We start from the raw sequence: 26,210 nt of genomic DNA, 5'->3' as shown, positions 1-26,210 counted from the left end.
GGCGAACCCATCCTCCAAGGACCATAGTCCTCAGGGTGCGAACCACTTAGCCGGCCATAGCAAGGTTGTTGGGTGTTGGACTCCTCTGTGCCCTTGGACAGAGGTCCTCCACGACTTCTAGGCCAATCTTTTTATGGGGTGCAGGGAGTGGAACTGAGGCCCAGAGAGGGGATAGGGCCTGCGGCCCCTGGCAGACCACAAGTCTGGCTTGTCCGCAGCTGGGCTTTCCCCGTAGAGTTGCCCGGGAGAGGGTGGCGAAGGTTCCCCCAGCGGTTCCGCTCTCACTCAGGAAAGCCAGTGAGGCGAGAAAAGGCTGCGAGGGGCGGGGGGAGGGGCGGGGTGGGGTCAGTGCTGGCTCCGCCTCCTAGCGCTTGGGTCTGCCTGCGGCCGGGCGCTGGCTCAGTCTCGGCTGATTGCTGCTGTCGCTCCCGGGGCCACGGGATGACGCCTCCTCCGCCCGGACGTGCCGCCCCCAGCGCACCGCGCGCCCGCGTCCCTGGCCCACCGGCTCGGTCGGTGCTCCTGCTGCGGCTGCTGCTGCTGCTCTGGGCGGCCGCCGCCTCCGCCCAAGGCCACTCAAGGAGCGGACCCCGCATCTTCGCCGTCTGGAAAGGTAGGCGGCGCCGCGCGGGTGGTCGGGCGCAGGATCAGACGCTGCGCGGGGCGGGTGCGGAGTATGCTGCACCCGGAGGGAGTGCGTGCACTCGGCTCTGCGGGTCCCGGGCTGTCCCCGCGCTGTCCCCGCGTGGAGCGTGTGGGTTTGGGTGAGTGTGTGTGAGTGCGCGCTGGCACACCAGCGCCGGCTGTAACGCTGCGGCGAGCGAGCGGCGGGGCCGGAGCCCCGGCTAAGTCGCACCAAGTCCCTGGCAGCCGGGAGCCGCAACGCCCGGGCGCCAGGGGAGGGGGCGGGCCCCTCTCTCAGCCCCGAGCCACTCTGGGTTCTCTGGCGCGGGGGCTTCGGGGCAGGACCCTTTCCCCGCCCGGGACACCAACCCCAGTCCCCTCCTCTTGAGCTGCGGGCTCTGCTGGCGCGCAGGGCGCAGGCTGGGCCGGTGAGGGGGGCGCGGACCCCTTGCCGCCGCCGCCGCGCTTCGGCAGCGCGAACAAAGACCCCGCCGCCTGCCCCCGCCCCGCCCCGGCCTGGAGCTCGGGCCAGGCAAGGGGGTGGGCACCCTGCGGCGAGGCGGCGGGACGTGGTGTGGTGCGGGGGCTTGGGGTACCAGGGCGCTGCCTCCGCAGTGCCGGCACCGGCCGCTCCCCCCTTGCCTGCACGTGGCAGTTGGCACCAGAAATCGGCTCCAGCGTTGGGGGACAGTGCCCGTTGGGTGGGGCACGGCTGTTGGGACCCCCAGGCATTGGATCTAGGGCGGGGTGCAGCCTTTAGGCCAGGGTAGGTATGAGAACCTGGGGGACCAGAGTCTCCCCCAAGGCACCTCAGTTTAGACCCTGTACTATGGGACAGAAAGCCGGCTAGGCGGGTGTTTGAGGCTTTCTGCCGTGAGGAACTGATCTCCCCTCCCCTGCATTGCACACAAATGCCTCCCCGCCCCCAGGCCGACTCGGCTCTGTCCCCAAATTTGGCGTGTCTGCAGCCCCCCTGTGGTGATGGTGAGGGAGTCGCAGTGGGGACTGGGGGGACTGGTCGGGTCTGGCCCCACCGGGAGCCTTTTGATGCCTTTGGCAGTTTGCAGGGATTGCGGGAGTCTGAGCATTATCTGGGGCAGGTATTATTAGCAGAGGGGAAAAAAAAAAAAAAAAAAAAAAACGTACAGGAAAACGAGTGGCCCGAACTGCCGCAGTAGCTGAGGGAATGTGACTTGCCCAAGGTCACTGAGCAGTGTGGGTGCTTAGGTGCAGGCTGGGGCTCTGATCTGGCACAGGACCAGTCAAGGTTCTGGGTTAGGGAGGGGAGAAGGATTTAGATGGTTCAGGGACTATGAATGAGGTGTTCTGGGGACCAACTCGGCTACCCAGCCTGAGGTGCTCCTGGAGGAAGCCCAGCAGCCCTGCTAGAGCTCTGGCCGCCTGTGCATGTAGGAGACCTGCACACCACTTTGCAATCCCAGCTCCAGCCCCAGCTTCCTTTGCCCTCCCAGCAGCTTTGCCTTCCCTCAGTCCCCTTAGCTGTCTTGGACATCATAGCATGTGGGCACTCCGGAGGGGACAAATGGGCATGTCTGAGTGTTCTGGAATCTTTCCCTGCATCAAACCCTTTGCATTTTGGCTCTGTTTGCCTGTCCCACAGTCTTCCCATGACCCCCCACCCCCACCCCACTTAATGCACACCTGCTTCTTAGCGCTTAATGCATACATCCCATCCTGGCCACTTAGTTCCCACCCTGAGGCTATTTAAAGCTGCTTTCAGTCCTCTTACCCACTTTTCGAAGCTCCCAGCCCAGCTCCATGGCCTACCTCCCCTACCCGCAGTTCACTGCTGTAGCCACACTGGCTGTGCCCTCTGCTTAGTAATGCACTGTTGAACCCCACTGGCTGGGGTCTGCCAACCGTTCACCAGTCTTGTCCAAGGACAGTCTGTGGTCTCCTTCACCAGTGCCAGGTGCCCCACTGGCCAGACAGGCCCTGCCATTCACCTGCCCCCCACCCCCAGGGCCACCAGCTGGTGATGGTGTGCCCGACTGACAGCTGCCTCCTGTCTCCTGTGGGGTGACACATGGTAATCGGACAGGAATGGGCTTGGGTAGGACAAACCCAGGAATAGGGTAAGAGGGGGTCTTGCTGGAAGCCTAGAGCTCTGTCTACCAGTGGGTGGGTGGGAGTATGGTGGTATCCAGGAATGACAAAATCAGGGATGGTGGTGGTTCTGGAGCTGTTTCTCTGTGAGGCATAGATGGGGATTTTAGTTTTGAGTCAGGACAGCTGTGGGGACTGGAATAGTATGGAAAGTTCTTTATTTTCTGCTGCTTGGATCCCCAAGTTCTAGAGAAAGATTAAAGCAGGGAACTCTGAGAGGGGCCCAGCCTGCACTGATCAGGGAGGTTGCTGCCTCTGCAGCCTGATGAAAGTCTGGCACAGTGTAGCTCAGGCCAGGGAGAGAGATGGGCCATCATGTACCTGCTGGGTGCCCTTGAGCTCCGCACTTGTCTTTGACCCTTAGAGCTTGCCAGAGCAAGAAAGGCTCTAGGGGTTGTCTCCCAAGGGCTGTCGCTGACACATGGGCCAGTCAAGGATGTGCATGTGTGGTCCTGATCTTCCTGCAAGCAGCCACTGGAAGGGAGTAGATTGCAGGTGAGGGCTGGGGCTTAAAAGGAGGTTGGCATGCCTGTGTAAGCTGTGCACCCCTCTTCCATTTTATCAGTGGTTGGAGGAGGTAGAGAAGGCATGGAAGGTCCTGAACCCCAAGGTCAGAGGTGAACCAGCCTGTCCATGGGGAAACGGAGCGCACATCCCCAGTCTCAACCTGCCCAGCTGGTTCTGCCCTCCCTTGCTTTTGTCCTATTAAACAATGGGATGTTATTGTTGACTTGGTGGCTGCTGGGGAGCCATTCTGGGGCCGCTCCCCAGGGCAGGAGGTTTGTTACCTCCTCCAGGGGATGAGGTCACATCTGGGACTCCCCAAGCATCAGCATTTCCAGTGGAAATCCTTGCCCCCTTGGGGACTTAGATGTGTTCATCACCTTCAAGGTGAATTTCCTCTGCAGAGTCTCATGGTGGGGGGGCAATTCTCCGGAGGAGAGGGGGAGTTTCCTAAGCCGAGAGAAATGCATGGTGAGGTCATCAGGAGCTTCCTACCAAGCTCTGTGACCCCTCTGTCCTGGACAGTGAAGATTCTGAGAGCAGGTCTGGTGGAATGGATGCTGGCACAGGTCCAAGGATGACCGTGGTATAGGGGAGAGAGTTGGGAGGTCGGGAGCCTGGTTCAGGCTGTGACCTAATTTGCTCTGTGACTCTGGGCAAGTGTTTGCCTTTTACTGAACCTCAGTTTCCCCAAGTGCCCAAAGAGGGTAGGGGAGGGGGCTTATCCTTGTCTGAGATTTAATGCCTTAGGATTTCTATCTCTCTGGGATGGGAGGGGCTGGACAGAGTCTGTGGTGGCCTGTTTAAATCTTAGATTTCCAGAAATCTAGAGGAGAAATTGAAACCTGGGAAGTCAGGGGAAACCCTTAAGTTTCATGTTCTTTCCTTTTTTTTTCTCTCATGGGCCAAAGGCTGAGGATCATTTGGAGGAAATGGCTCATTAGCTTGTGCCTTCAAGGGTGGACATATTCACTCAGCAAACGTTTGCTGGGGCCAACCTCGTGCCGGTCTTGGGGCTGAGCTTGGGGATCCGGTGGTGATGATGAGCTTGGAGATCATGGAACAAGATGATTCTATGCCCTTGTAGACTTTTCAGTGTAGATGGAGATGGGCAGATAAACCTGCAGGTACAACAGAATGTGTAACAGAGAGCAGCTATGGGCACTGAGGAGATGTCTAACCCAATTTTCCCAATCAGGGAGGGCTTCCTGGAAGAGGTAGCAAGCTGAAATGGCAGGAGGAGTGAGTCAGCTGGGGGAAGGGAGGAACGGGAGGAAGCACCCCACTTAATAGGATTTTAAACCCAAGAATTTACAGCAAGGACCACAGAGAGGAGAGAAGCCATGTGAGGGGCCCCCATATGAGGAGATATTGAGTCAGCCTGGGCCTGGGGGCTTCCGAAAAGTTTGAAACTTGTCCAGCTGGGCATAGGTGAGGGGATACCTGTCATCCTATGGCTGGCCCAGCAGTGGGGAGGAAGGCTGGATCCACTGGAGAAAGGCCGTGGCAGGCAGGGAAGGCCTCTCGAGTGCTGGCAAGGCCATAGCCCCATCACAGCTCCCTGGTGGGAGGCTGGGTCTGGGTCCAGGGAGACCACGGCTTTCCCCATTGACTCCTGACCACAGGACAGTCTCCAGGTGAGAAAGTCTGTCCCTCAGCTCTGTCTTCTCCTGCTCTTCCTCTGTAGAGATGGAAGGAGCCTAGAGGTGGCGGGGGTGGGGGTGGTGTGGATAGATCACTATCTGGGCTGAGGGTGGGGCCCTGGGGGAAGCAGGGAAAGGTGGGCTCTGTTTTTTGAGGAGGGCCAGGCAAGGTGGGATGTGAAGTTCAGCCCAGGGGCAGGTCTGGCAGCCCTCAGGGGCAGTAGCGGGAGTGGATGGCCCACTAGCTGACGGCCTGTCCACCCCCAGCTTCACAGGGCTCTGTCACAAGAGATTGACTGCACTTCCCCCGCTTTGGTCGGCAGCTCTGCGACGAAAAGTTTCCACTTCTCTTGATTTCCTTTTTTGGCCCAGCGTGGCTGCCCCAGGAGCCTTCCTTCATCCATGGTTGGGGGAGGAAGGGGCTCTTAACCTGTCCTGCCTTCAGAAGAGCCAGGGTTCCGTACCCTTGCAGGAAGGGCCAGCCACCAGATGTATGGCCAGCTGTCCTGTCCTCAGGGAGCCAGACAGGCTAGAAAGAAAGCCAGGGGATGGAGAGCCCCAGCATCTTGTTGGGCCCTGCCTCCTCAGAGGACAGAGTTCCCCCTTCTCTAGCCAGCCAGGCCTCAAGGGACTGTCCCCTCTCTGCCCCGAATGGTATGGGGTGGCTCTCCAAGCCCTTTACTCTCTCTGGCCCTGGCCTTACCGTCTCTCCAGAACTGTGCCCAGCCTCCTGGAGGACCTCCATCCCTATGCTGCATCCCATCTGGAACACACGGCACACAGCTGCCGCCTTCCCCAGGCCCTGCATAGTGGCCTGGCCCCACTGCCTCCTGGACTCCCATGGTTCTTCCCTCACTGCTCCCTGGCTCCCGCACTCCTCTCTGCACCCCACTTCTCTCTGTACCCCACTTACCTCCTCCTTTCTGCCCAGAAAGGAGGCTGCTGGTTCTTTCTCAGTTCTTCTGAGGGACCTCGGATGACCCCAACCCACACAGCCTGACAGCGCTAGCTTAGGATGTCAGAAAAGAAATGTCAGAGATTAGCTGGGCCAGCCAAACATTCCACAGATGGGGAAACTAAGGCTCAGAGATGACAGGGACTGGCCCGAGGTTACCCAGTGAGACAGGCAGAGCTGGGACCGGGCTGAGTCTTCTGAGCCTGTTTCTGCACCAGCTCTCAGCCTGTCTCCAGCTTTCTGTCTACCGTCATACTCTGTCCCAGGCTGGGGGCTCGTTGAGTGCCTTTTTTCCTCAGCTAGCTCAGCTGGGCCCAGACTCTTCCTGCCCCACTGCTGTCTGTTCTAGGAGCCGCACCAGCCATCAGTGCCCTCTCTTCAGGACCTTGGATTCGGACCAGCTCCATATACCCCTTCTGGTCTTTCCTCAGGTGGTCTGGGCCTTGGGTGCCAAGGACAGGTTGGTCTGTGTCCCAGCTCGGGCTAATCTGGTTTTAACTGTCATGACAGCCTGGGATTAGGCTGATCCTGCCGTGCCTTCTGCACCCCATGCTTCCAGCCAGAGGCTTGGGCTCTGTGCCAGCACCCCCGGGTAACTCCTCATCATGGAGGGCAGCAGGCCTTGGTCTGTGTTCAGCTCCTCTGGGGGAGAGTCAGGAAGAGAAGCCCTGGGTTTGCCCTTGGGGAGCCCCCCACATTCCTGGAGAGGTGGGTCTTCTGCCTGTGAAGTAGGGTGGACCCCTGGGGAAGTCAGGAATGACCTGCAGATGTAGCCTAGGACTGTGACAGAAGGTGAGAGCAGGAAAGGTCAGTGTGGGATGGTGTAATCAAGGAAGGCTTCCTGGGGGAGGAGGAGGAGCCAGGCTAGAGCTAGGGGCAAGGGCATAGGGTGGGGGCAGAGGACAGCACAGACAACTATTCATATTGTTGTTTGTACAGAGTCTCACGCCTGTAATCCCAGCACTTTGGGAGGCTGAGGCAGGTGGATCATTTGAGGTCAGGAGTTCAAGACCAGCCTGGCCAACATGGTGAAACCCTATCTCTACTAAAAATACAAAAATAGCTGGGTGTGGTGGCACCCGTCTATAATCCCAGCTACTTGGGAGGCTGAGGCAGGAGCTCTGGCCCAGCCTGTCGAGGAAGGAAGGTCACTGTGATGACTTCTGCACCCCATTGGTGACCCAGGCATCTGTTCTAGGATACCTGTCCCTCTGGCATGGGAGTTTGGCCTGCCCTAGTCTTGCCTTTCTTCATTGTCTGAGCTGCTCCCTAGCAATGGAAGACATGGAGCAAGAGGAAGCCTTGTCCTCACCTTCAGGACCCCATAGGCCAGATGAAATCCCATTAGACAGCATGATCTGAGCAAAGATGGTACTGCCAGATGGTTTGTGGTACAAGGTTGAAGGTACGGGCAGTGAATCTGGAATACTTCCTGGATCCAAGGGATTTAGCTAGATTTTCAAGGACAGGTAAGATCCATGTGCACAGAGAAAAGGGGAAAGGTCAATCCAGGGAACGGAGAACAGGAGCAAAGTGCAGAGATGGGAATGAGCCATGGCAGAGCTGTGCAGAAATGAGGTGGGCCTTGACTGCCCTGCCCTGAGGTTTTGGGCCCTGCTTGGATGGGCAGATAGGAGCCATGGTGGGTCCTTGAGCTGAGGAGTGGAGGTGAGTGTTTTGGCCAGGGCTGGCTGGGTGGGGACCTGGCTGGTGAGCACACTCTGCCCTTCACTGTGGTCAGCTTCAGAGCATGCAGTACTTTTTTTTTTTTTTTTTTAGAGACAGGATCTCACTGCCTCCCAGGTGGAGAGCAGTGGTGCAATCATAGCTCTCTGCAGCCTCGAACTCGTGGACACACGTGATCATTCTGCCTTGGCCTCCTAGAGTGCTGGGATAACAGGCATGAGCCATGGCGCCCGGCCCCACAGAGTGCTTTATGTTCTGAGCAGAGATCTTGAGAGACTTGTCTTCCTAATCAGTCACTCAGGACCAGGGCCCCACGCCGCACCATGAGAAGATTCCTGCCCCACTGTTGTAACTTAGGATCTTTAAGATGGAGAGACCCCTTCCATGATTAAGAGAGAGACAGGTGGAAATAAAGATTTTGTTACTAACAGGTCTTGAGGGATACCTGGCATACCTGAGGCCACACACGTGGAGGTCAGGGAACATGTGCAGGGTGGAGGGATCCATGGGCCAGCATCTTTATGGGGTCCAAGGTTTTATTCAAACAAGTTTTTCACAGGGAGTTTGTTTTGTTGTTGTTGTTTTTTGGAGATGGAGTCTCACTCTGTCACCCAGGCTGGAGTGCAGTGGCACGATCTCAGCTCACTACAACCTCTGCCTCCTGGGTTCAAGCGATTCTCCTGCCTCAGCCTCCCAAGTAGCTGGAACTACAGGTGCACACCACCATGTCTGGCTAATTTTTTTGTATTTTTGGTAGAGACAGGGTTTCACCATGTTGGCCAGGCTGGTCTAGAACTCCTGACCTCAAATGATCTGCCCGCCTCAGCCTCCCAAAGCGCTGGGATTACAGGCGTGAGCCACCGTGCCTGGCCTCCACAGGGAGTTTCAATTGGTGGGTTTACAGCAAGCAGTCATGAGTTCCAGGAGGTCATGTTGTGACTGAGACAAGGTCACTGGCCTGTCTGCACAGTCCATGCGGGCTGTGGGGTCAGCAGTACCAGTTAAATGGGCTGTATGTAGCTGTCCCACAGGGAGGCAGTCACCAGGAGATGACTGTCTATGGTAGCTATCTGGATTGAGCACATTGAGGAACTAGGAGGGGGCAGGGAGCTGGAAACGGTGTCAAGGGTGACAGCCCTGCTTCTGGTGTAAGAAAGCCCAGATTATATTCAAAACGGATGCCAGGGCAACATCAAGGCATAGGAATTCACTACACTCACCTGGGCCTGCACACCCGTGCTCACTTACACACTGTCTTCAGGGTGTTATGGGCAGAGGTCAGGCCTTCGTTGGCCAAGTAGCCTCTAACTGGGCTTCACCCTCTGTGGGCCTTGGTCTCCTCATCTGTCTGGGAATGGCTGGCCTGGAAGCCTCCAAGGGCCCATCTCTGGAATACAATGTTATAAACGCAGATTCTGGAGTCAGCTTGCCTGAGTATGAACCTCTGCTCCACCTCTTAGTAGCTGTGTAATGCTGGGTAAGTTACTCAGCTTCTTTGTGTCTCACGATCCTCATCTGCAAAATGGGGATAATAAAAGAACCTACTTCATGAGAGTTCAGTGGTGATTGAGTTAATATATCTAAAACTCATTTGGAATAGTGCTTGGCACATAGTAAATGCGATGGAAGGGTTGGGTGGTAGGGGCATCATCATCATCGTCATCATCTTCCTCCTCCTCCTCTGGCATCTCTGGTTTCTGATGGAATGCAGCCCTGGCAGCCCAGCCCCTGCCAGTTCTCCCTAATGGGCTTTGCTGGCTGGCTGCCCTTGCTCGGTCTCCCCTGCTGGTTCAGGCTAAGGCTAAGACTGGGTAACCTTCTGTTTCTCAACAGTCTTCCACCTGCCTCCCTCCCTCCACTTGGGGTGGTGTAGCCATCCTCTGCCCTCTCCCCCACCCCTGCCCTGGCTCTGGGCCCAGGGGCAGGCCCTGCACCGCTACCCATTGTCTGCTTTGAAGGAGCCACCAGCTGACTTCGGCCCCACTGTGGGGCTTTTGGAACCTGCTGGGCTGGAGAACAGCCGGAAGGTGGACAGGACATGGTGTTTGTCCTGGGCTTCCGGCCTTCCCTGGGCTTGGGCTCAGGGCCTCCTTGCCGGCCTTCCTTCCCTGAGTCCTTGAATCCTGCCCAGGACAGCCCCTCATCACACTGCTTTCCACACTGACCCTTCTCCCCAGGACTTTGCCCCAGACAGTCTCCCCAGTAGCCAAACCTTCTTCTGGTCCTTTGAGCACAGTGGTGCCGTGGGGAGAGCATCCAGACCTTGGTGGCTTAGAAGGGCGTTAGTTTTCTTGTTTGTAAAACGGCAATACAGGTTGTCCTGCCTTCTTTACAGGGTGGCTGGGGGTTTGGTGGGCTGGTCAGTGGAAGCAGATGAGAGTGTCAAGTTTTTTCTGCTGCCTCCACTTCCAGAAAACTGTCTGACTTCTGTGGCACTCAGAGAGTCACACTTTCTCAGAAAGACCCATGGACTTAACCCTGATTGTTTTGTGATTTGTTTCAAGAATCCTGGCGGGTCGTAAAACCCAGGCCCAAACAAGTACCAGCACCCACCCCAACTCACACCCAGCTAAACCACAGAGGAGGAAAGTGAACCCAGGAAGGCCCAGCCTCAGTCACTGTCACAGCCAGCCAGCTGTCCGGCCACCAAAGAGATAATGAGACTTCTTGGAGTCAGGGCTGAGCCACACATGAGATATACTCCCCTCCCACCCACAGCTGACCTTGGTGGGTGGGAGGATACTCCCCTTTGGCCCAGCACACAGCTCATTCTTCTCATGGCTCATAAAGAAGGTAGACTACTCACTCCTTCATGAGCTGAGTGCTATCTCGAGGCCCCACCACCTGCCCCAGCACACAGGCTCTGCCCTTGCCAGGCAGCTAGCTAATCTAGAACCTAACCCTGCCTGAATTTTGCCAGGACCCACCTGCAACCATGACCTGTCCTTAGCACCAAGCCAGTGCCACCCTGGAAACCAGGGTTCTCACACCCTCTTCCTGGCCATATCAGGAGAGACAGAAACATTTGTTCCTGTACTCCCACCCTTAGTGGAAGGGTTTCCTCTACCACTCCGACATGCACAGCACCTACACTTCCACCATTAGTCACTCCTTTGGATTTAAGGCTTTGATCACTAAAGGCCCCTGGGAGAACAGGGCCTCACCTGGAAGGTGGGTGGGCGGGTGATTCCCTTTAGTTATCAGGTTAGTGACTCGGCACCTAGTGAGCAAGAGAGGGAAGGGTAGAGTAGGGATGATTCAGGGAAGTAGGGAGAGGCTGAATATACAGCTTTTTTGCAAATCAGAGGCTCTCCAGGAAGCCCAGGATGTGATCCTGGAGAGAAGTAGCTGGGTAATGGGTACTGGAAACTTGGAGCTTCCCTCGCTCTGTGTCCTTGGGCCAGTGGTACAGCCTCTCTGGCCTCCATGTCCTTCAGTTCAATGACTGTTCAGATCCTCTCCCTTCCATCTTGACATGTGGATGTGGGATTCCAAAAGGTGGAGAGGCTGCAGGCTAATTCCTGGGCATCATGTGGGCCTTCCCTCTACTCTGTTTGCCAGGCATGTGGTTGGGCAAGGGTGTGAGGTAGGCCTGGCAGTGCAGGGGTGGGGGCACAACTGTGGGAGGAGGCTCCTGCCAGATGTGCTGGCTCTCCAACCTGAGGTCGGCCTGCTTTCTGCTCCTTGGCCCGGGGCCTCTCTGACTGCCTGACTTAGGCATTCTCTGGGGGGGTGCCCACATTCCTGCCATTTTCAGAGCCTGACTCTCTGCCCACTTTCAAAGGGCTCCTTGAGGTTAGCATTCAAGGCCCACTGGGTCAGTGGGTCAGGTTGCAAGGCTGGCTTTGCCAGACCAGAGCATGGGACCCAGCCCCTTCATGGGCAACAACACCTCCCACTCTGCCCTCCCCTGGAGCTGCACTCCTCTTTCACAAACAACAAGAGTATGGGGACAGCAGGCCAGACGGTGACAGCACCAGAGTGAATGAGAAGAGGAAGCGTGCTCCACCAAGCAGGCCTGCTTTAGGAAACGCACCCCAGAGGCCCAGACTTGCCGCAGTCGGTCAGCTGCTGGGGTGGTGATCAAGGGTAGGGGCCCCAAGGAGTCAGGCCCCATTCTTTCTGATGGGATCAGAGCCCCGTGAGCACCCGGCCCCAGGGCTATGTCTGGTGGAGGTTATCTCCTACAATCCAGCCTTCCTTACAGCTCGCCTATCTGACTGGAGCTGGGCCTTGCTGGCCCTGCCACCATGAGAAATGGGACTCAGGGGAACTATGGAGTCCGGCTGGGTATGGGGCAGCCTGAATGTACTTTCTTGGTCCAGCAGGAGCGAGGATTGGCTCAGAATCACATGGGGTGGGGGGTGGGTTGTCTTGTGCCTGGCTTGCCTCTGGGCTATGCCCTCCCCATGTGTCCCTAGCCCCATCCCCTGCCTGAACCCCTGGTTATTCTAGGAGCTTTTAGCTACCACTTAGTCAGCCACTAATGCGTCAGGCTGGGTAGTGAGGGGGGAGACACGGTGCCAGACGGTGCTCCTTTTAGACAAGCAGGATGGGAAGCAGGGGGAGCCAGGAGGTGGGGGACGCCAGAGGATGGGGAGGCATTTTCCACTCCTGGCCCTGCTCGTAGAGTTCAGGCAGCAGGGGAGAGTGATGGGCAGTGGGTCAGTGTGTCCTTGGACAGGCTGCATCTTCCCTCCCCCATCACACGTGGGCCTCAGCTCACCTTCCCGATTCTTCTGTCATTAGGACTGTGCCAGGCTGCAGCGCATGGCCTCTGCCCTCTGTACAGCCACCTTCCCTACCTTTGCTCAGGCTGTGTCCCCTGCCTGGCGTTCCCTCCCCGCCTGTTCTGGGCCCATCCAACTTTTATCTACCTCTCCTCTCTCTTTGAGTTCATAAAGCAGCAAAAAGAAAATGTTCAGGGATATGACACGTACTCCCTTGGCCTGGCCTTTTTAGGGGCAGCCCCTGGCCTCGCTCAGCCCCTGCCTGCGCAGAGACTCGAGGCCTGTCCCTGATGGCTTGGTGCTGCCTTCACTTCCAGGCAGCCCTCCTGCCCCTAAGCCCCCAGCCCCCGCTCCTGCCAACCTAAACAAAGCTTCCTTTCATGTATTCATCGAGCTGCTGCTGCTCGACACTTCCCCGGTACAATCAGGCCTTTTGAGGGCCTCGGGCGGTGCGGGAGCCCAGGCCGGGGCTGGGGTGGAGAATGGGCCAAGGCCTTGTCCTGGGGCTGAGCTGGTGTCATTCCCTCTAGCCCATATGCATCACCAAGAAGTGAGCTGGGAAGGGCAGGAACCTGGGGGTCACGGGAGGCCGTGCTCCTGGGCTCCTGTTCGTTTTCCTGCAAAATGGGACGGACAGTCCCTGCCTTCCTCCACCCTAGCCGTTGTGGCTAGGGTTTGAAGGGAACTGGGCTCAGGCTTGCAGATCCGCATGGGATTGTCCTGGCCCTAGTGCCGCAGCTCCTAACCAGGGGCCAGCAGCCCTCACCCTCCCTTCATGTCTTCAGCAGATACTTTGTGGGCAGCCTTGTGGTCCATGCTAAGACAGTTTTGCTGGGGAGCTGTGGAAGCTTTCTGTGGTGCGGCTGTCTGACCCCTCAGATGTGTTCCCAGAGTAGGGCCAGGCCTCCCCCTCAGACCTTACTCTCCAGGACCAGCCATGCCTCGGCCATCAGGGGCCATCAGACTCGACTCCCTAGGGCAGGACTGCTTTCCTCTTCTCTTCAACAGCCCTGCAACTCCTAGACGAGGCACCACCCCCCAGCCCAGGGTCCTATCTGGTGCCTCTTTCCCCTTGAGTAGTTGTACCAAATTGGCCTTGCTGGGCCCCTTGGAGACCTGGGCCTGTGGCCTTGGTGCAGGTGTGGGGCTAAGGTGACTGATGGAGGTGGCTAGCACAGTCTGACGGCTGGGACTTTTCTGCTTTGACTCCCAGGGGCTACGGATCTCGGGTCCTAGCCCAGCATCTCCAGATGCAGACATGCACCTTTTCCTGGCCACCAGGCTGGCTATTGGGGGATGGGAGGGGAGCGGGAGGGGAGTTGGGGCTGCAGACTGTCTGGATCCCAGGCTGGGCCATAGGGGATGGTGGCTGCGGCTTGGGCTGCGGGTGGAAGGGGAGTCATGGGAGCTGAGTCGGGAATACTGTGTCCGTGACCCCAGCACTCTAATTCTATCCCAGGAAGGGAGGGGGAGCAGGGCAGCACCCAAGACCTGCCAGTTCTCCCTCCCTCCCTCCCACTGAAGTGCCAGTAACTCTCAGCCCTTGCTCTGCACATCTGGGGCCTACAGGAAGGGAGGCTTGGGGGCCAGGGAGGGCTGATATCCCCGGAGCTGTTCAGTTGGGCTGTTTGTGATGTGCACCAGGAGAACCACACCACCCAAGGACAGTGAGCTCAGCATTTCTCTCTGTGGCCTACCTTGCTCTTGAGAGCTGATACTCCAGCTTTGGACAAGCTGATCTGTCCTTCCTGCTGATGTGACCTTGGCATGTCTCCCAGGGTACCTCAGCACTCTCCTCTGCACAGTGCACCAGGCCACAGAAGAGGTGAAGAATGCTCACTTCCAGGGGTGACCTGACCATGAAGGGATGTTTCTTAAAGAATGAAGGTGTGGTTGCACAGTGTGTGGTCCAGCTGCTCCATACCCCCATTAAATGCAGAATCAATATGGCTCCAATGGGAGTAAGAGGGATCAGGGGCAGACTTGAGGAAATGGTAGTTTTTTTGGTCAGAACTGGAGCTTGGGTGTCACTGCCAAGCTGGCTGCCCCAGAGTTTCCTGCAACTGGAAAAACAGTGGTCAGACCCAGTTCCTGGGTGAGGCCCCGGCTGGTCAGAGGGGAAGATGCTGGCTGTGGCTGATTGCTGGGGGCACAGCCACAGGCCATCCCATCCCTATAATTTACTCCTACAACCAGGACAACCTCAGTAGTGTCACTGGAGATGAGACATCTCCCTAGAGACAGTGGCTGCAGTCAGTTTCTTTTTTGGGGAAAATTTTTCCAGTCAGCCCTTCTGCTGAAAGGCCCAGGCTGTGCTCTGTGAAGGTCCCCCTGTCCCAGAGTTGCTGGGGAGGGAGAGCTGATCTTTACCCCCAGGAGAGCTAACATCTCCGTGGGTGAAACCAGGCCAGAGTGGGCCATGGAGCAGAGTCCAGCTTGGTAGGCAGGAGCATAGGCTCTGGTTCAGGATCTGCTACTGACCTGCTTCCGTGTGCCCTTGGGCTGCCCCTCCCTTGGCCTGTTTTCCCATCTGTGAAATGGGAGGGAGTAGATGTTGAGATTCCTTTCCTCCTCTAGTCTAGTGCTCACTAAGGGGCTGGGGACGGGCCAGGACGGGTTGGAGAGGGATTCCTGAGGGAGGAGAAGGGATTCTGAGCATTGTGATTCCTCAGAACCTGTACTCTGCTGAAAGGCCCGGGGTCGCGGGACACCACTTGCTTTGGCTTAGGGCAACAGAAAGCCTCCCAGAGCATGGCCAAGGAGCCCTGGTCCTCCTGCCGGAGCCCAGCCCCTCAAGAGTGTGTGCCAGAGGAGGGGGTCTGTTCCCCCAAGAGGTCCCTAAATCCTGCCCCATTCTGAAGTCACACTGTGACTACTGTGAAGGAAGGAGAGGCTGCCACGCTAGGGGAGGGGCCGTGCTACAAGTGAGGACAGCTGGTTGCTGGAGCCCACCAGTGGATCTCTTACTTCTCCTGTCCTTGGCTCTCTGAGTCTGGGTGCCACCCCCGCCCAGAGCTTGTCTGAGGCCCTGCCAGAACCCTGAGCACAAAGCACTGGCTGTCAAGCAGGTTCCGGTGTGCCATGTGGAGGGGACCCAGAGTCTTCTCTCTTGGGACCTGGCTTCAATGTTTCTACTAATTGTCTCCTCCTCAGGCCATGTAGGGCAGGACCGGGTGGACTTTGGCCAGACTGAGCCACACACGGTGCTTTTCCATGAGCCAGGCAGCTCCTCCGTGTGGGTGGGAGGACGCGGCAAGGTCTACCTCTTTGATTTCCCCGAGGGCAAGAACGCATCTGTGCGCACGGTGAGCCTCTCTCCCCCAATGCCCCACCACCCTCTTATCTCCCCTCTAGCCCTGCCGAGGGGCCTCAGGGAATCCATGGGAGCTGGCATCTCTTCCTAAACTGCCCCCACCTCCGTATCCTATAAATGGCTCCTGGGGGAGGCTCCCTAAAGGTAGTCCAGATTGGAGTGGGGAGCTGGGGCGGTGTGGAGAAAAACAGGAGCTAATGGGCCTAGCCAGCTGGGCAGCGCTGCTGCAGAAAGCCCAGGCTGGAAGCTGGGCCCCAGAGCCCATGGCTGGTCTTCTGAACCCTCTGGGCCTCAGCTCTGGATATGAGACCCTGTTTGACCTCAGGTAGATCACTATCACCCTCTCAGTGCCCCAGTTGCTCATCTGTCAGATGAGAATAATGGTTGCTTCCTTTGGGGCTTATCCTGAGGCTGTGTGGAAAGCATTTCAGGGGCATCTCACCCCTGGCAGAGTGAACTAATGCTTCTCCCCTTCCCCCAGGTGAACATTGGCTCCACAAAGGGGTCCTGTCTGGATAAGCGGGTGAGTTGGGGAAGGAGTATGGAGGGGTCTGAGCCACTTGGTAAAGGGAGAGGAGACCCTGAGGGTCTGAGGAAGGAAGCATGGCCCTGCCCTGTGAGACCCAGACTGATGGGGAGACGTGGTCCTCTGTGCTTAGGGAATGGCATCAGCTGCACCCACTCTGGGCTGTCCTGGGAGGCTGTTACCTATGCTCAACCCTTCCGACACCTTCTTCCCTGATCCTGGGGGTCCTAGTGCTAGACGTGCTAGGGCCTTCCAGCAACCAATTTCTCTCCTCCCTTCTCTCTTCCCCGGGCAGGACTGCGAGAACTACATCACTCTCCTGGAGAGGCGGAGTGAGGGGCTGCTGGCCTGTGGCACCAACGCCCGGCACCCCAGCTGCTGGAACCTGGTGAGAAGGCTGCTCCCCATGTGCCTGATTAGCTCGCCTTCTACTGGGTGGGCTTCTGCCCCTCATGGTGGGAAGGAGATGGCGAGAGTCCAGTGCTGCCCTTGCCCTGGGAGGATTGGGCCCCTGGCCGAGAAACTGGCCATCATGGGAGGCAGTGGCTGTGGGATTATGTGACCATCCAACCCTCTGGATCTCCCACAGGTGAATGACACTGTGGTGCCACTTGGTGAGATGAGAGGCTATGCCCCCTTCAGCCCGGATGAGAACTCCCTGGTTCTGTTTGAAGGTAGGGCAGTGCTGGAGCAGGCGCCCCAGGGGGAAGCTTCTGAACTGGGCTGGGAGAGGGGTGGTCAGCTCCTTGTCCAGTGTCTGGAGGAGGGACTTCCAGGAGCTGCCTGCCCTTACTCATTCCCCCCTCCCACCATCCCCAGGGGACGAGGTGTATTCCACCATCCGGAAGCAGGAATACAATGGGAAGATCCCTCGGTTCCGCCGCATCCGGGGCGAGAGCGAGCTGTACACCAGTGATACTGTCATGCAGAGTGAGTCAGGCTCTGACTGGGCTGAGGGTGGACCAGGGGGTGTGAGCACCTAAGGTGGCAGATGGGAGCCTGATGTTTCTGGGAGGGCTCCCTGAGGGCCGCTGGGGCCATGCAGGAAAGCAGGACCTTGGTACAGGCCTGAGGAGTTAGGGTTGGCTGGAGGCAGAGGAACAGACAAGGTGTAGCAGTGGGATGGGCCCAGCCCTCTTTGGGAACACAAACAAAGGGAGCCCCAGACCCAGCGCAGGGTCCCCAGGAACCAAAGTTTATCCTCTGCTGAGTTCATGTGGAGGCAGCCCCCAACTTCCTCCTCATTAGGGCTCTGCCAGTTGGGCAGAAGTGACATAGGGGCCCCCAGGGACCTTCCCTCAATCCCCAGGCATGAAGTCATTGCTCCTGGGCTGATGACATCTTTGTAGGAGGAGGGCAAAACAGGTGTGGGCTGGAGGTGCAGAGCCTAGGGCCCCTTGGGGTGTTGGACCTGATGTTCTGAGTCCTCTTCCAGATCTGATTTGCCATGGTTTGTGCAGACCCAAAGGAGAGAGGAGAGTGTGCAGGGTTGGGGTGGTCTCCCGGGCAAGCTTCCCAGCTTTATGCCCACTCGCCTTTGTCCCTGGCAGACCCACAGTTCATCAAAGCCACCATTGTGCACCAAGACCAGGCTTACGATGACAAGATCTACTACTTCTTCCGAGAGGACAATCCTGACAAGAATCCCGAGGCTCCTCTCAATGTGTCCCGTGTGGCCCAGCTGTGCAGGGTGAGCAGGGGCGTGAGGGCTGCTGGCTGCATATCTGTGTGTGAATAGGTCTGAGTGAGGGTGAGTTCTGTGTGTCTGTGTGCATGTAGAAGTTGTGTGGAATGTATGCGACATGGGTCTGTCTGGGACTGTGGGAGTAGCTGTGTGTAACATGGAGCATTCACGTGTCTGTGTGTGGGTAAAAGGTGGCTGAGCTCCTGTGCACAATATGATGGCTGTGGGAGGCATGTAGAGTATGGAATGGTGTGGGTGTGTGTGTGTTTTGCCTGTGGTGAGTGTGCGTGGCCATGTGTGTGGGTGTGTGAGTCAGTAAATGTGTGTCTGAGTCCGTCTGCTCTGTGGGGAACTGGCACTCTCACCTGCCCTGACCCCGAGCACCGTTGGTCCTGGGCTCTGGCTCAGCCAGGCCTGCTGACTAGAGTCTCATCTGGAGACCTGCCCTGAGTCCTGGGGCACCCCTGGCAGGTCCCGGCCCCTCACAACCTGCCTTCCTTCTCTGGGCCCAGGTGCTGATATTGCTGGCAGTGGTTTCCTGGAGGGTGTGGGGAAGCCCAGGCAGGTGCTGAGGGGCCTCTTCTCACCTCTACCTTTCCAGGGGGACCAGGGTGGGGAAAGCTCACTGTCAGTGTCCAAGTGGAACACTTTTCTGAAAGCCATGCTGGTATGCAGTGACGCTGCCACCAACAAGAACTTCAACAGGCTGCAAGACGTCTTCCTGCTCCCTGACCCCAGTGGCCAGTGGAGAGACACCAGAGTCTATGGCGTTTTCTCCAACCCATGGTGAGTGGCCCTTGTCCTGGGGCCGGAGCTGGCATTGGTTCAGTGTCCAGTAGGGACAGGAGGCCTTGGGCCCTGCTGAGGGCCTGCCTGGTGTAGCATGAGCAGGGGTGCAGGCTCAAGAGGTGAGGCTGTTGCTGGGTGTGGGGTAGGGGGACAGCCAGTGCGATGTGTGTACTGTCGTGAGTGAGTCTGCACTCATGGGTGTGTGTGCATGCCCTATATGTACACTCATGACTGCACTTGTGCCTGTGTGTCCCGCCACCTGTGTGTGCCCAGAGTGGACCCTGGGCCTGGGAGGAAGCTGCTGAAGCATCTCTCGGGGAGCTGGGTGCTATTACACCCGCTCAGACACTGCCTGAGCCTGATAATTCACACTTCTTAATCATTCTCATTGATTGAAAACACGGCAGGCAAAAGTGTTGGGTGTGTGTGGGGAGAGTTAGGGACAGAGTGGAGGAAGCCAAGACCCTGCTCAGTGGCTCCTGGGTGGGTGGGGCTGCCCTGGCTGGGAAGGGGTTGGGGGTCTGGCCTCCTGGGGCATCAGCATCCCACAGTCTGTGCCCAGGGAGGGTTAGAGAACTGCTCAGCCCATGTTGGGGTTCCTCCTGCCTTGGGGTTGGGTAGAGCAGATGGCCTCTAGACTCAGTGATTCTGTAACAGGATACAAGGTTGTGGTTTTAGATTGCAGCACAAAGAAATTAGGCTGAACTCCTTCTCTCCTTCCTCCCCGCCATCCCTCCCCATTTTCAGGGGTGTTTGGTAACTCAGTGCCAGGCACAGAGCTGGCCTGGGGGAATAGAGGTGGATGGGTGGGTTCTGGGCACCCCATTGAGCTGGTCTCCATGTCACTGCAGGAACTACTCAGCCGTCTGCGTGTATTCCCTCGGTGACATTGACAAGGTCTTCCGCACCTCCTCACTCAAGGGCTACCACTCAAGCCTTCCCAACCCTCGGCCTGGCAAGGTGAGCGTGACACCAGCCGTGGCCCAGGCCCCAGCCCTCCTTCTGTCTCACCTCCCACCACCCCACTGACCTGGGCCTGCTCTCCTTGCCCAGTGCCTCCCAGACCAGCAGCCGATACCCACAGAGACCTTCCAGGTGGCTGACCGCCACCCAGAGGTGGCGCAGAGGGTGGAGCCTATGGGGCCCCTGAAGACGCCATTGTTCCACTCTAAATACCACTACCAGAAAGTGGTCGTCCACCGCATGCAAGCCAGCCACGGAGAGACCTATCATGTGCTTTACCTAACTACAGGTGAGAGGCTACCCCGGGACCCTCAGTTTGCTTTGTAAAAATGGGCATGAAAGGTATAAGGAATAATGTAGTTAACATCTAGTTGGACCTTTACATGTGGAAGGAATAATTGAGTGACTAGAGTTGTCGGGGGTTAATGTGTGTAGGTGTGGAAGAGTCAGGCAGGGAGAGCTTCCTGGAGGAGGTAGGGGCAAGAGGGGAAGGGGGATGGGAGAAAAGAAAGCATTGGGATTTGGAGGCGGAAATCTGGAGAATCTGAGCAAAGCTAGGTGCACCTTTGGTCCAGATGTCTGACTCAGGGAAGGAGATGGTAGGAAGAGATGTGGCAAATGAGGAGGAGGGGCCTGAACCACAGGGATCCTGGTCTCTGCCAGGCAGAATGAGGGATTCAGGCCCTGCGCCCGTCTTTGGGATTGTGCAGGTGAGAGGAAACATTCGAGGAGTTGGTGGGACACATATTAGGCATGAGGAAGGAGTTCCAGGGGCAGAGGCTTTGCCGTCTCACAGAGCTCAGGGGCAGCTTCTCCTCTTCCCTGGAGTAGGCCCCACCGGGGAAAGCTGGGTGGAATGCCCTGGGAGATGCTTCTGCATTCTGGAAAGCCACAGGACACAGAGGAGCCAGTCCTGAGTTGGGTTCGTGGCAGTTTCCCATGCCAGCTGCCTTCCTTGAGACTGGAAAGGCCCTCTAGCACCTCTGGGGCCATTCGATTCAGGCCCAGGCACCCATCCTCAGTTGTTCACATTCCCCATGTGATTTCCTGTTGCTGCTTCACCTTGGAACTATCTCGGCTTTGGTGACCTTGTAGGAAACTGGAACCCCAGCGCCATTGTTTGGCTCCTGGAAGCCTTGGGGAGAGGAATTTCCCACAGGGCAGGACCTGGGTCCTCAGTCCCTGACTTTTTACCCCGCATTCATTCCAGCTGCACCCTTGGGCCCCTGTCCTTGATTAGCTTCTGTAGTGGCTGGCACAGCTGTTGTGGTCAGCCAGGGATGGCACTGGGGAGCAGGGTAGGAGAGGTCACACAGTGTGGAACTGGGAGCAGGAGCTAGGACAAGGAAGGCTGGACTTGGGTCATGGATTCCCTTCCTGCAGACTTGGGAGGTGAGCACACTTCAGTGATTAGGGAAGGTGTTTTGGTTCTCTCTGAGGGCCGTGCAGGAGGCCACATTTTGGAGCCTGTAGCATTCATATTGGGGATAGATTAAAAAATAGAGCTTTCTGAGTCCTCTGCAGAGAATGGGAGGCTCTCACAACTGGGAGAAGTATTGGCTCTTTTCCTGAGAATTTTGCCAAGGGGATGCTGTTACTGGGGCTGGTTTGGAAGGAGGTACAGGGCATTATGTCTGTGAAGGCAGTGGCTGGGGTGGGGGCTTATCAGGCCCAAGGAGCATCTGGCCACATCTCAGAGTCCACAGATGAGGATCACAGACGTGTAGAGGAAATGTCCTAGGCAGGCGATCATCTGACTGCTTTTTTGGGGCAGGCGATGCCCTGGGAAATTGGGAGGGAGGGAGAGAGGGAGGTAGGCTATTCTAGAAACTGGGACAGCAGGTGAAGTAGGATTGGGAGGACCAGGGGTCAGGATGCCCATTGGTCCCTAATTGTGAACAGAGAGAGCATTGGTCTAGGAGGCAGGCAGCTCGGTTCTAAGACCTTGGGAACTCTTGATTTAGAATCCAAGATCCTTTTTAGATCTCAGATTTTATAAAATTAAGATATCCCCTAAGACCAAATGCAATGCGGAGTCCTGAATTGGATCCTAGAACAGAAGAAGGACGTTTGTGGAAAAACTAGTGAAATCCAAATAAAGTCTGTAGTTTTGTTAATAGTAATGCACCAATGTCAGTTGCCTAGTTGTGACAAATATACCGTGGTTATGTAAGATGGTAACATTGGGGGAACTGGAGAAGGGTAGATTGGAGCTCTCTGTACTATCTTTGCAACTTTTCTGGGAATCTAAAATTACTCCAAAATAAAAAAATGTATTTAAAGTTAATATATTCCCTAAGAGTCCAGGAGACAAGGGGAGTTGTAGAAGCAGCTGAGTGGTTGGGCGCTGACAGATTTGGATTCCAACTTGGTCTCTGCTGCTTATCAACTCTGTGACCTTAAGCAAGTGGCTTAGCCTTTCTGAGCCTGATTTCCTTATCTGTGGAGTGAGGAAGATGACAGCTACCTCACAGGGCTGTGGAGGGTTAAATGAGGTGATGCATGGACAGTAGCCACACTGTCCTTGCTGGTGTGGGGCTCCTGTTTCTGTTCTTCCCGTGCAGCCTTGGGAATGTTGGAGGCCGTATCCAGGGACCCCTGGACCTCCCAGGATGGCCTCTCTGGACCAGCCTTGGAAAGTTCTGGGCTGCCCTTAGGCTCCCACATTCCTCCCCAGTCACGCTCTCCTCACCCTGCCCACCCCAGTCCCGTGACCCTTGCCTGAGCTGTGACTTCCCACCCCTCCCTGGCCTAGAGGGAGGCTGCCCAGCCCCACAGTGGGGCTCCCGCCCACTGATCCTCTGCCCACCGCACACAGACAGGGGCACCATCCACAAGGTGGTGGAGCCGGGGGAGCAGGAGCACAGCTTCATCTTCAACATCATGGAGATCCAGCCCTTCCGCCGCGCGGCTGCCATCCAGACCATGTCGCTGGATGCTGAGCGGGTGAGCCTCCCCCCACTGCATCCCATGGTCTGTGCAGTGACCGCAGCTGAGGACAGGGCTCCTTTGCATGTGATTTGTGTGCTCTTTTAAGAGCTTCTAGGCCTTAGGGCCTGGACGCTTAGGACTGAGTGTGGGGTGGGGCCCAGGCCTGATGCAGTCCTGCTGTCCTTCCAGAGGAAGCTGTATGTGAGCTCCCAGTGGGAGGTGAGCCAGGTGCCCCTGGACCTGTGTGAAGTCTATGGCGGGGGTTGCCATGGTTGCCTCATGTCCAGAGACCCCTACTGTGGCTGGGACCAGGGCCGCTGCGTCTCCATCTACAGTTCCCAACGGTACGTTGGCCAGGATCCCTCATCCCGGGGAGAAGGTGGGCGTGGGAGAGGGTGAGGTGTTGGGCTGGAGGAGGTGGCGGTACTGGGCTTTTCTGGTGGGACCCTCCTCTCTGCTGGAACTGCATTGGGGTGAGGACAGGAGGGCCAGGTCTGCAGCCTTGTATCTGCTGAGCCTCTTTCGTCCTTCCCACTCCAGGTCAGTGCTGCAATCCATTAATCCAGTCGAGCCACACAAGGAGTGTCCCAACCCCAAACCAGGTACCTGATCTGGCCCTGCTGGCGGCTGTGGCCCAATGAGTGGAGTATGGCCCTGCCCTGATTGTCCTGGTCTGAGGGAGACATGGCCTTATCCTGTGGGCCCCAGGCACATGGGGCAGGATACAGTCCTGCCAAGGGAGCCCTCTTGGTGGGATGAGTGAGACGGAAGAACAAAGGAGGAAGCTGAGGGCTGGGTTCCCCGTGTTCCTTCAGAAGCCTTGTCCTGGGATCCCAGTCCATGGGGAGGACACATCCTTCCCTGGAAGCTCTCGGTCCCTCCTCATGGCTGCTTTCCCCTGCCTCCCCAGACAAGGCCCCACTGCAGAAGGTTTCCCTGGCCCCGAACTCTCGCTACTACCTGAGCTGCCCCATGGAATCCCGCCACGCCACCTACTCATGGCGCCACAAGGAGAACGTGGAGCAGAGCTGCGAACCTGGTCACCAGAGCCCCAACTGCATCCTGTTCATCGAGAACCTCACGGCACAGCAGTACGGCCACTACTTCTGTGAGGCCCAGGAGGGCTCCTACTTCCGCGAGGCTCAGCACTGGCAGCTGCTGCCCGAGGATGGCATCATGGCTGAGCACCTACTGGGCCATGCCTGTGCCCTGGCCGCCTCCCTCTGGCTGGGGGTCCTGCCCACACTCACTCTTGGCTTGCTGGTCCACTAGGGCCTTCCGAGGCTGGGCATGCCTCAGGCTTCTGCAGCCCAGGGCACTAGAACATCTCACACTCAGAGCCGGCTGGCCCGGGAGCTCCTTGCCTGCTGCTTCTTCCGGGGGGCAGAATAACCCAGGGGAGGATGCCAGGCCTGGAGACGTCCAGCCGCAGGCGGCTGCTGGGCCCCAGGTGGCACACGGATGGTGAGGGGCTGAGAATGAGGGCACCGACTGTGAAGCTGGGGCATCGATGACCCAAGATTTTATCTTCTGGAAAATATTTTTCAGATCCCTCAAACTTGACTAAATGCAGTGATGCTCCCAGCCCAAGAGCCCATGGGAGAGCTGGGACCCCATCTCTGGACCCTGGGGCTGAGGCCTGAGTCCTTCTGGACTCTTGGTACCCACATTGCCTCCTTCCCCTCCCTCTCTCATGGATGGATGGCTGGTGTTGCTGAAGACCCAGGGCTACCCTCTGTCCAGCCCTGTCCTCTGCAGCTCCCTCTCTGGTCCTGGGTCCTACAGGACAGCCGCCTTGCATGTTTATTGAAGGATGTTTGCTTTCCGGACGGAAGGACGGAAAAAGCTCTATTTTTATGTTAGGCTTATTTCATGTATAGCTACTTCCGACTGCATCTGTATGAAAATACCAAAACTACATGCTGGGGGGGTGGGAAAGGGAGGGGCTGGGAAGGGATGGGTTGGGGAGGGGGGTGATCCCAGTCTGAGGCTCCCGGGGATGAGATAAGAGTCTGGAGATGGGCATGGGTTCTTGGAGAGTGGCATGAGCTGGCTCTGCCCTGGGAGCCCGGTCTGAGGGGGATGTTGTTGGAGCCCCCAGTGTTGGGGTGGTTATGGGAGGGGGTGGGGTGAGAGAGACAAGGGAGAATGAAGGAGAAAACTGAGCCGTAGGTTCACCGTGTTCATTTAGAAGGACGAGCCGGGTCCTCAGGGGGAGGTTCCAGGACTCTGCCCTTGGCGTTGAGGGTTGGGGGGCGGGGGGCCTCCTCCCTTCCCCTCAGCCCCCTTCCCCAGGGGCTGTGCTTCCATGCTCCTAGCCTCCCACCTTCGCTCAGGACATGTTATAACTTAGGCTAAACTGTGAAAATTCCGGTGGGGATGGCCTGGACCGAGCTCTCCAGGCAGGCGGCCCTGCCCCCAGCCCTGTCCATCCATTTCAGTTGGGAGCTGGGCCCTTCTCCAGCTGTGTCTGGCCGCCCAAGGCAGGGGCTGGGGCCAGCGGCCTTCCAGCTTTGGCCCCTGCACCTCTTCTCAATGCACTTTAATAATGTAACATATTACTAATAAACGAGCTATTTATTTACCTGTGCCTGTTTCTTGCCTGCAAAGCTGTCCTGGTCAGGGGGTGAGGGTGGGGGCTCCTGTTTATTACTCGCCACCCCCTGGCTACGTGAGCATCACACGCATTCTTGCACATCCTGGTTAGGGCCCAGGAGCCAGCTTAGCAGGTCTGTAGCTAGTGAGAGGCAGGAATGGGGACCTGAACCCATGACTCCTCAGCAGCGTGCTGCTTTCCCGAGCCTTGACCCCAGAGCCCCAATAGCACTTGCACCCCTTTTCCCCATTCCCAGTCTCCACCTCCCACCACTTTCCCTGGGAGGCCTGGCCTGGGCCATGCTAGAAACAGCCTCAGGATTCCCTGCCTTCAAGGGGCAGTTCTGGAGGGCAAGTTGATCAAATGCGGCCCTGTGGGATGCTGTAGGCTTGGGTGTGTGTGCAGGAGGCTGGTGCTGCCTGAGGGGATGAGGGAATGGGATTTGCTCCAGGCAGGGTAGGGGTCTGGGTGAGGGTTAGAGAGTAGGGAGGGACCTGTGGGGAGGGTTTATGAGTGATGAGGTGGGATTTGAGTTGTAGAAACTCAGGGCTCCCTCCAAGATCAAGTAAATAGGTTTTAGAACACATAAGTTTATACAGGAAGGAGCCTCTGAGGCTGGGGTGGAAGGATGCAGGGGAATTAGGAGGCTGTCCAGTGGCGGGTGGAGGTCAGGATGAGGGCAGTGGCTCTGGGGTGAAGGGCAGGGACAGTAGGGGGAACTGCAGATAGAAGTCCAGATGTCCCCAGAGACCTCATCTCCCCTTGTTCCCTTCTCTCTGTCCCCTGTCTCTGGAGGCAAGGACCTAGGCCTTTGGGGTCTGCCACGTGTTTTTCCTGAGCAGTGACTGCTGAAGGGGTCCGTGGCAGACTTGGGGCAGTTGACTTCTCTGTCTGAGCCCAGCTTCTGGTTGGCTCTGGCAGACCCCACAGGATTGGAATCGCCCCCACCCACAGCGCTCCCTCCCACTTCAGTTTGCTCTGCACTCTCATAGCCAGCCCATTCCTGAGGATTCTCCCCATCCTTTTCTCCCTCAACACTCAGCGTGCCCTGGGGAACCAAGGTCTCAGCAGGTACACGGGACCAGGGGTCTCTGGGAGTTTGGGGAACCCAGAGAGCCCTGGGTGACTGGGGCAGAGAC

At 57.4% G+C, this 26,210-nt stretch overlaps 1 protein-coding gene across 1 annotated transcript; it reads left to right on the top strand.

Moving 5' to 3' along the window:
• Window positions 1-380: 380 nt before the first annotated feature.
• SEMA7A (semaphorin 7A (JohnMiltonHagen blood group)) lies at window positions 381-25,063 on the top strand. Its single transcript, XM_017874927.1, has 14 exons — window positions 381-613; window positions 15,423-15,574; window positions 16,064-16,105; window positions 16,404-16,496; window positions 16,698-16,782; window positions 16,928-17,038; window positions 17,659-17,798; window positions 18,394-18,578; window positions 19,433-19,541; window positions 19,635-19,833; window positions 22,363-22,490; window positions 22,665-22,819; window positions 23,016-23,077; window positions 23,386-25,063. Exons 1-14 carry the CDS (start codon window positions 442-444, stop codon window positions 23,745-23,747), a joined length of 1,995 nt encoding a protein of 664 aa, XP_017730416.1. The 5' UTR covers window positions 381-441; the 3' UTR covers window positions 23,748-25,063.
• The last annotated feature ends 1,147 nt before the right edge of the window (window positions 25,064-26,210 follow it).

The sequence above is a fragment of the Rhinopithecus bieti genome, unplaced genomic scaffold (assembly GCF_001698545.2).
Source record: "Rhinopithecus bieti isolate Rb0 unplaced genomic scaffold, ASM169854v2 scaffold_9693, whole genome shotgun sequence".
Classification (NCBI taxonomy): domain Eukaryota; kingdom Metazoa; phylum Chordata; class Mammalia; order Primates; family Cercopithecidae; genus Rhinopithecus; species Rhinopithecus bieti.
This window is presented reverse-complemented; position numbering and strand designations above follow the sequence as displayed.

Excerpts from the sequence above, each read along its gene's own strand:
- SEMA7A (XM_017874927.1), top strand. The coding sequence starts at position 442 with ATGACGCCTCCTCCGCCCGGACGTGCCGCCCCCAGCGCACCGCGCGCC. Across the intron at positions 22,491-22,664 it reads TGTCGCTGGATGCTGAGCGG|AGGAAGCTGTATGTGAGCTC; the intron begins GTGAGCCTCCCC and ends CTGTCCTTCCAG. Across the intron at positions 23,078-23,385 it reads GTGTCCCAACCCCAAACCAG|ACAAGGCCCCACTGCAGAAG; the intron begins GTACCTGATCTG and ends CTGCCTCCCCAG.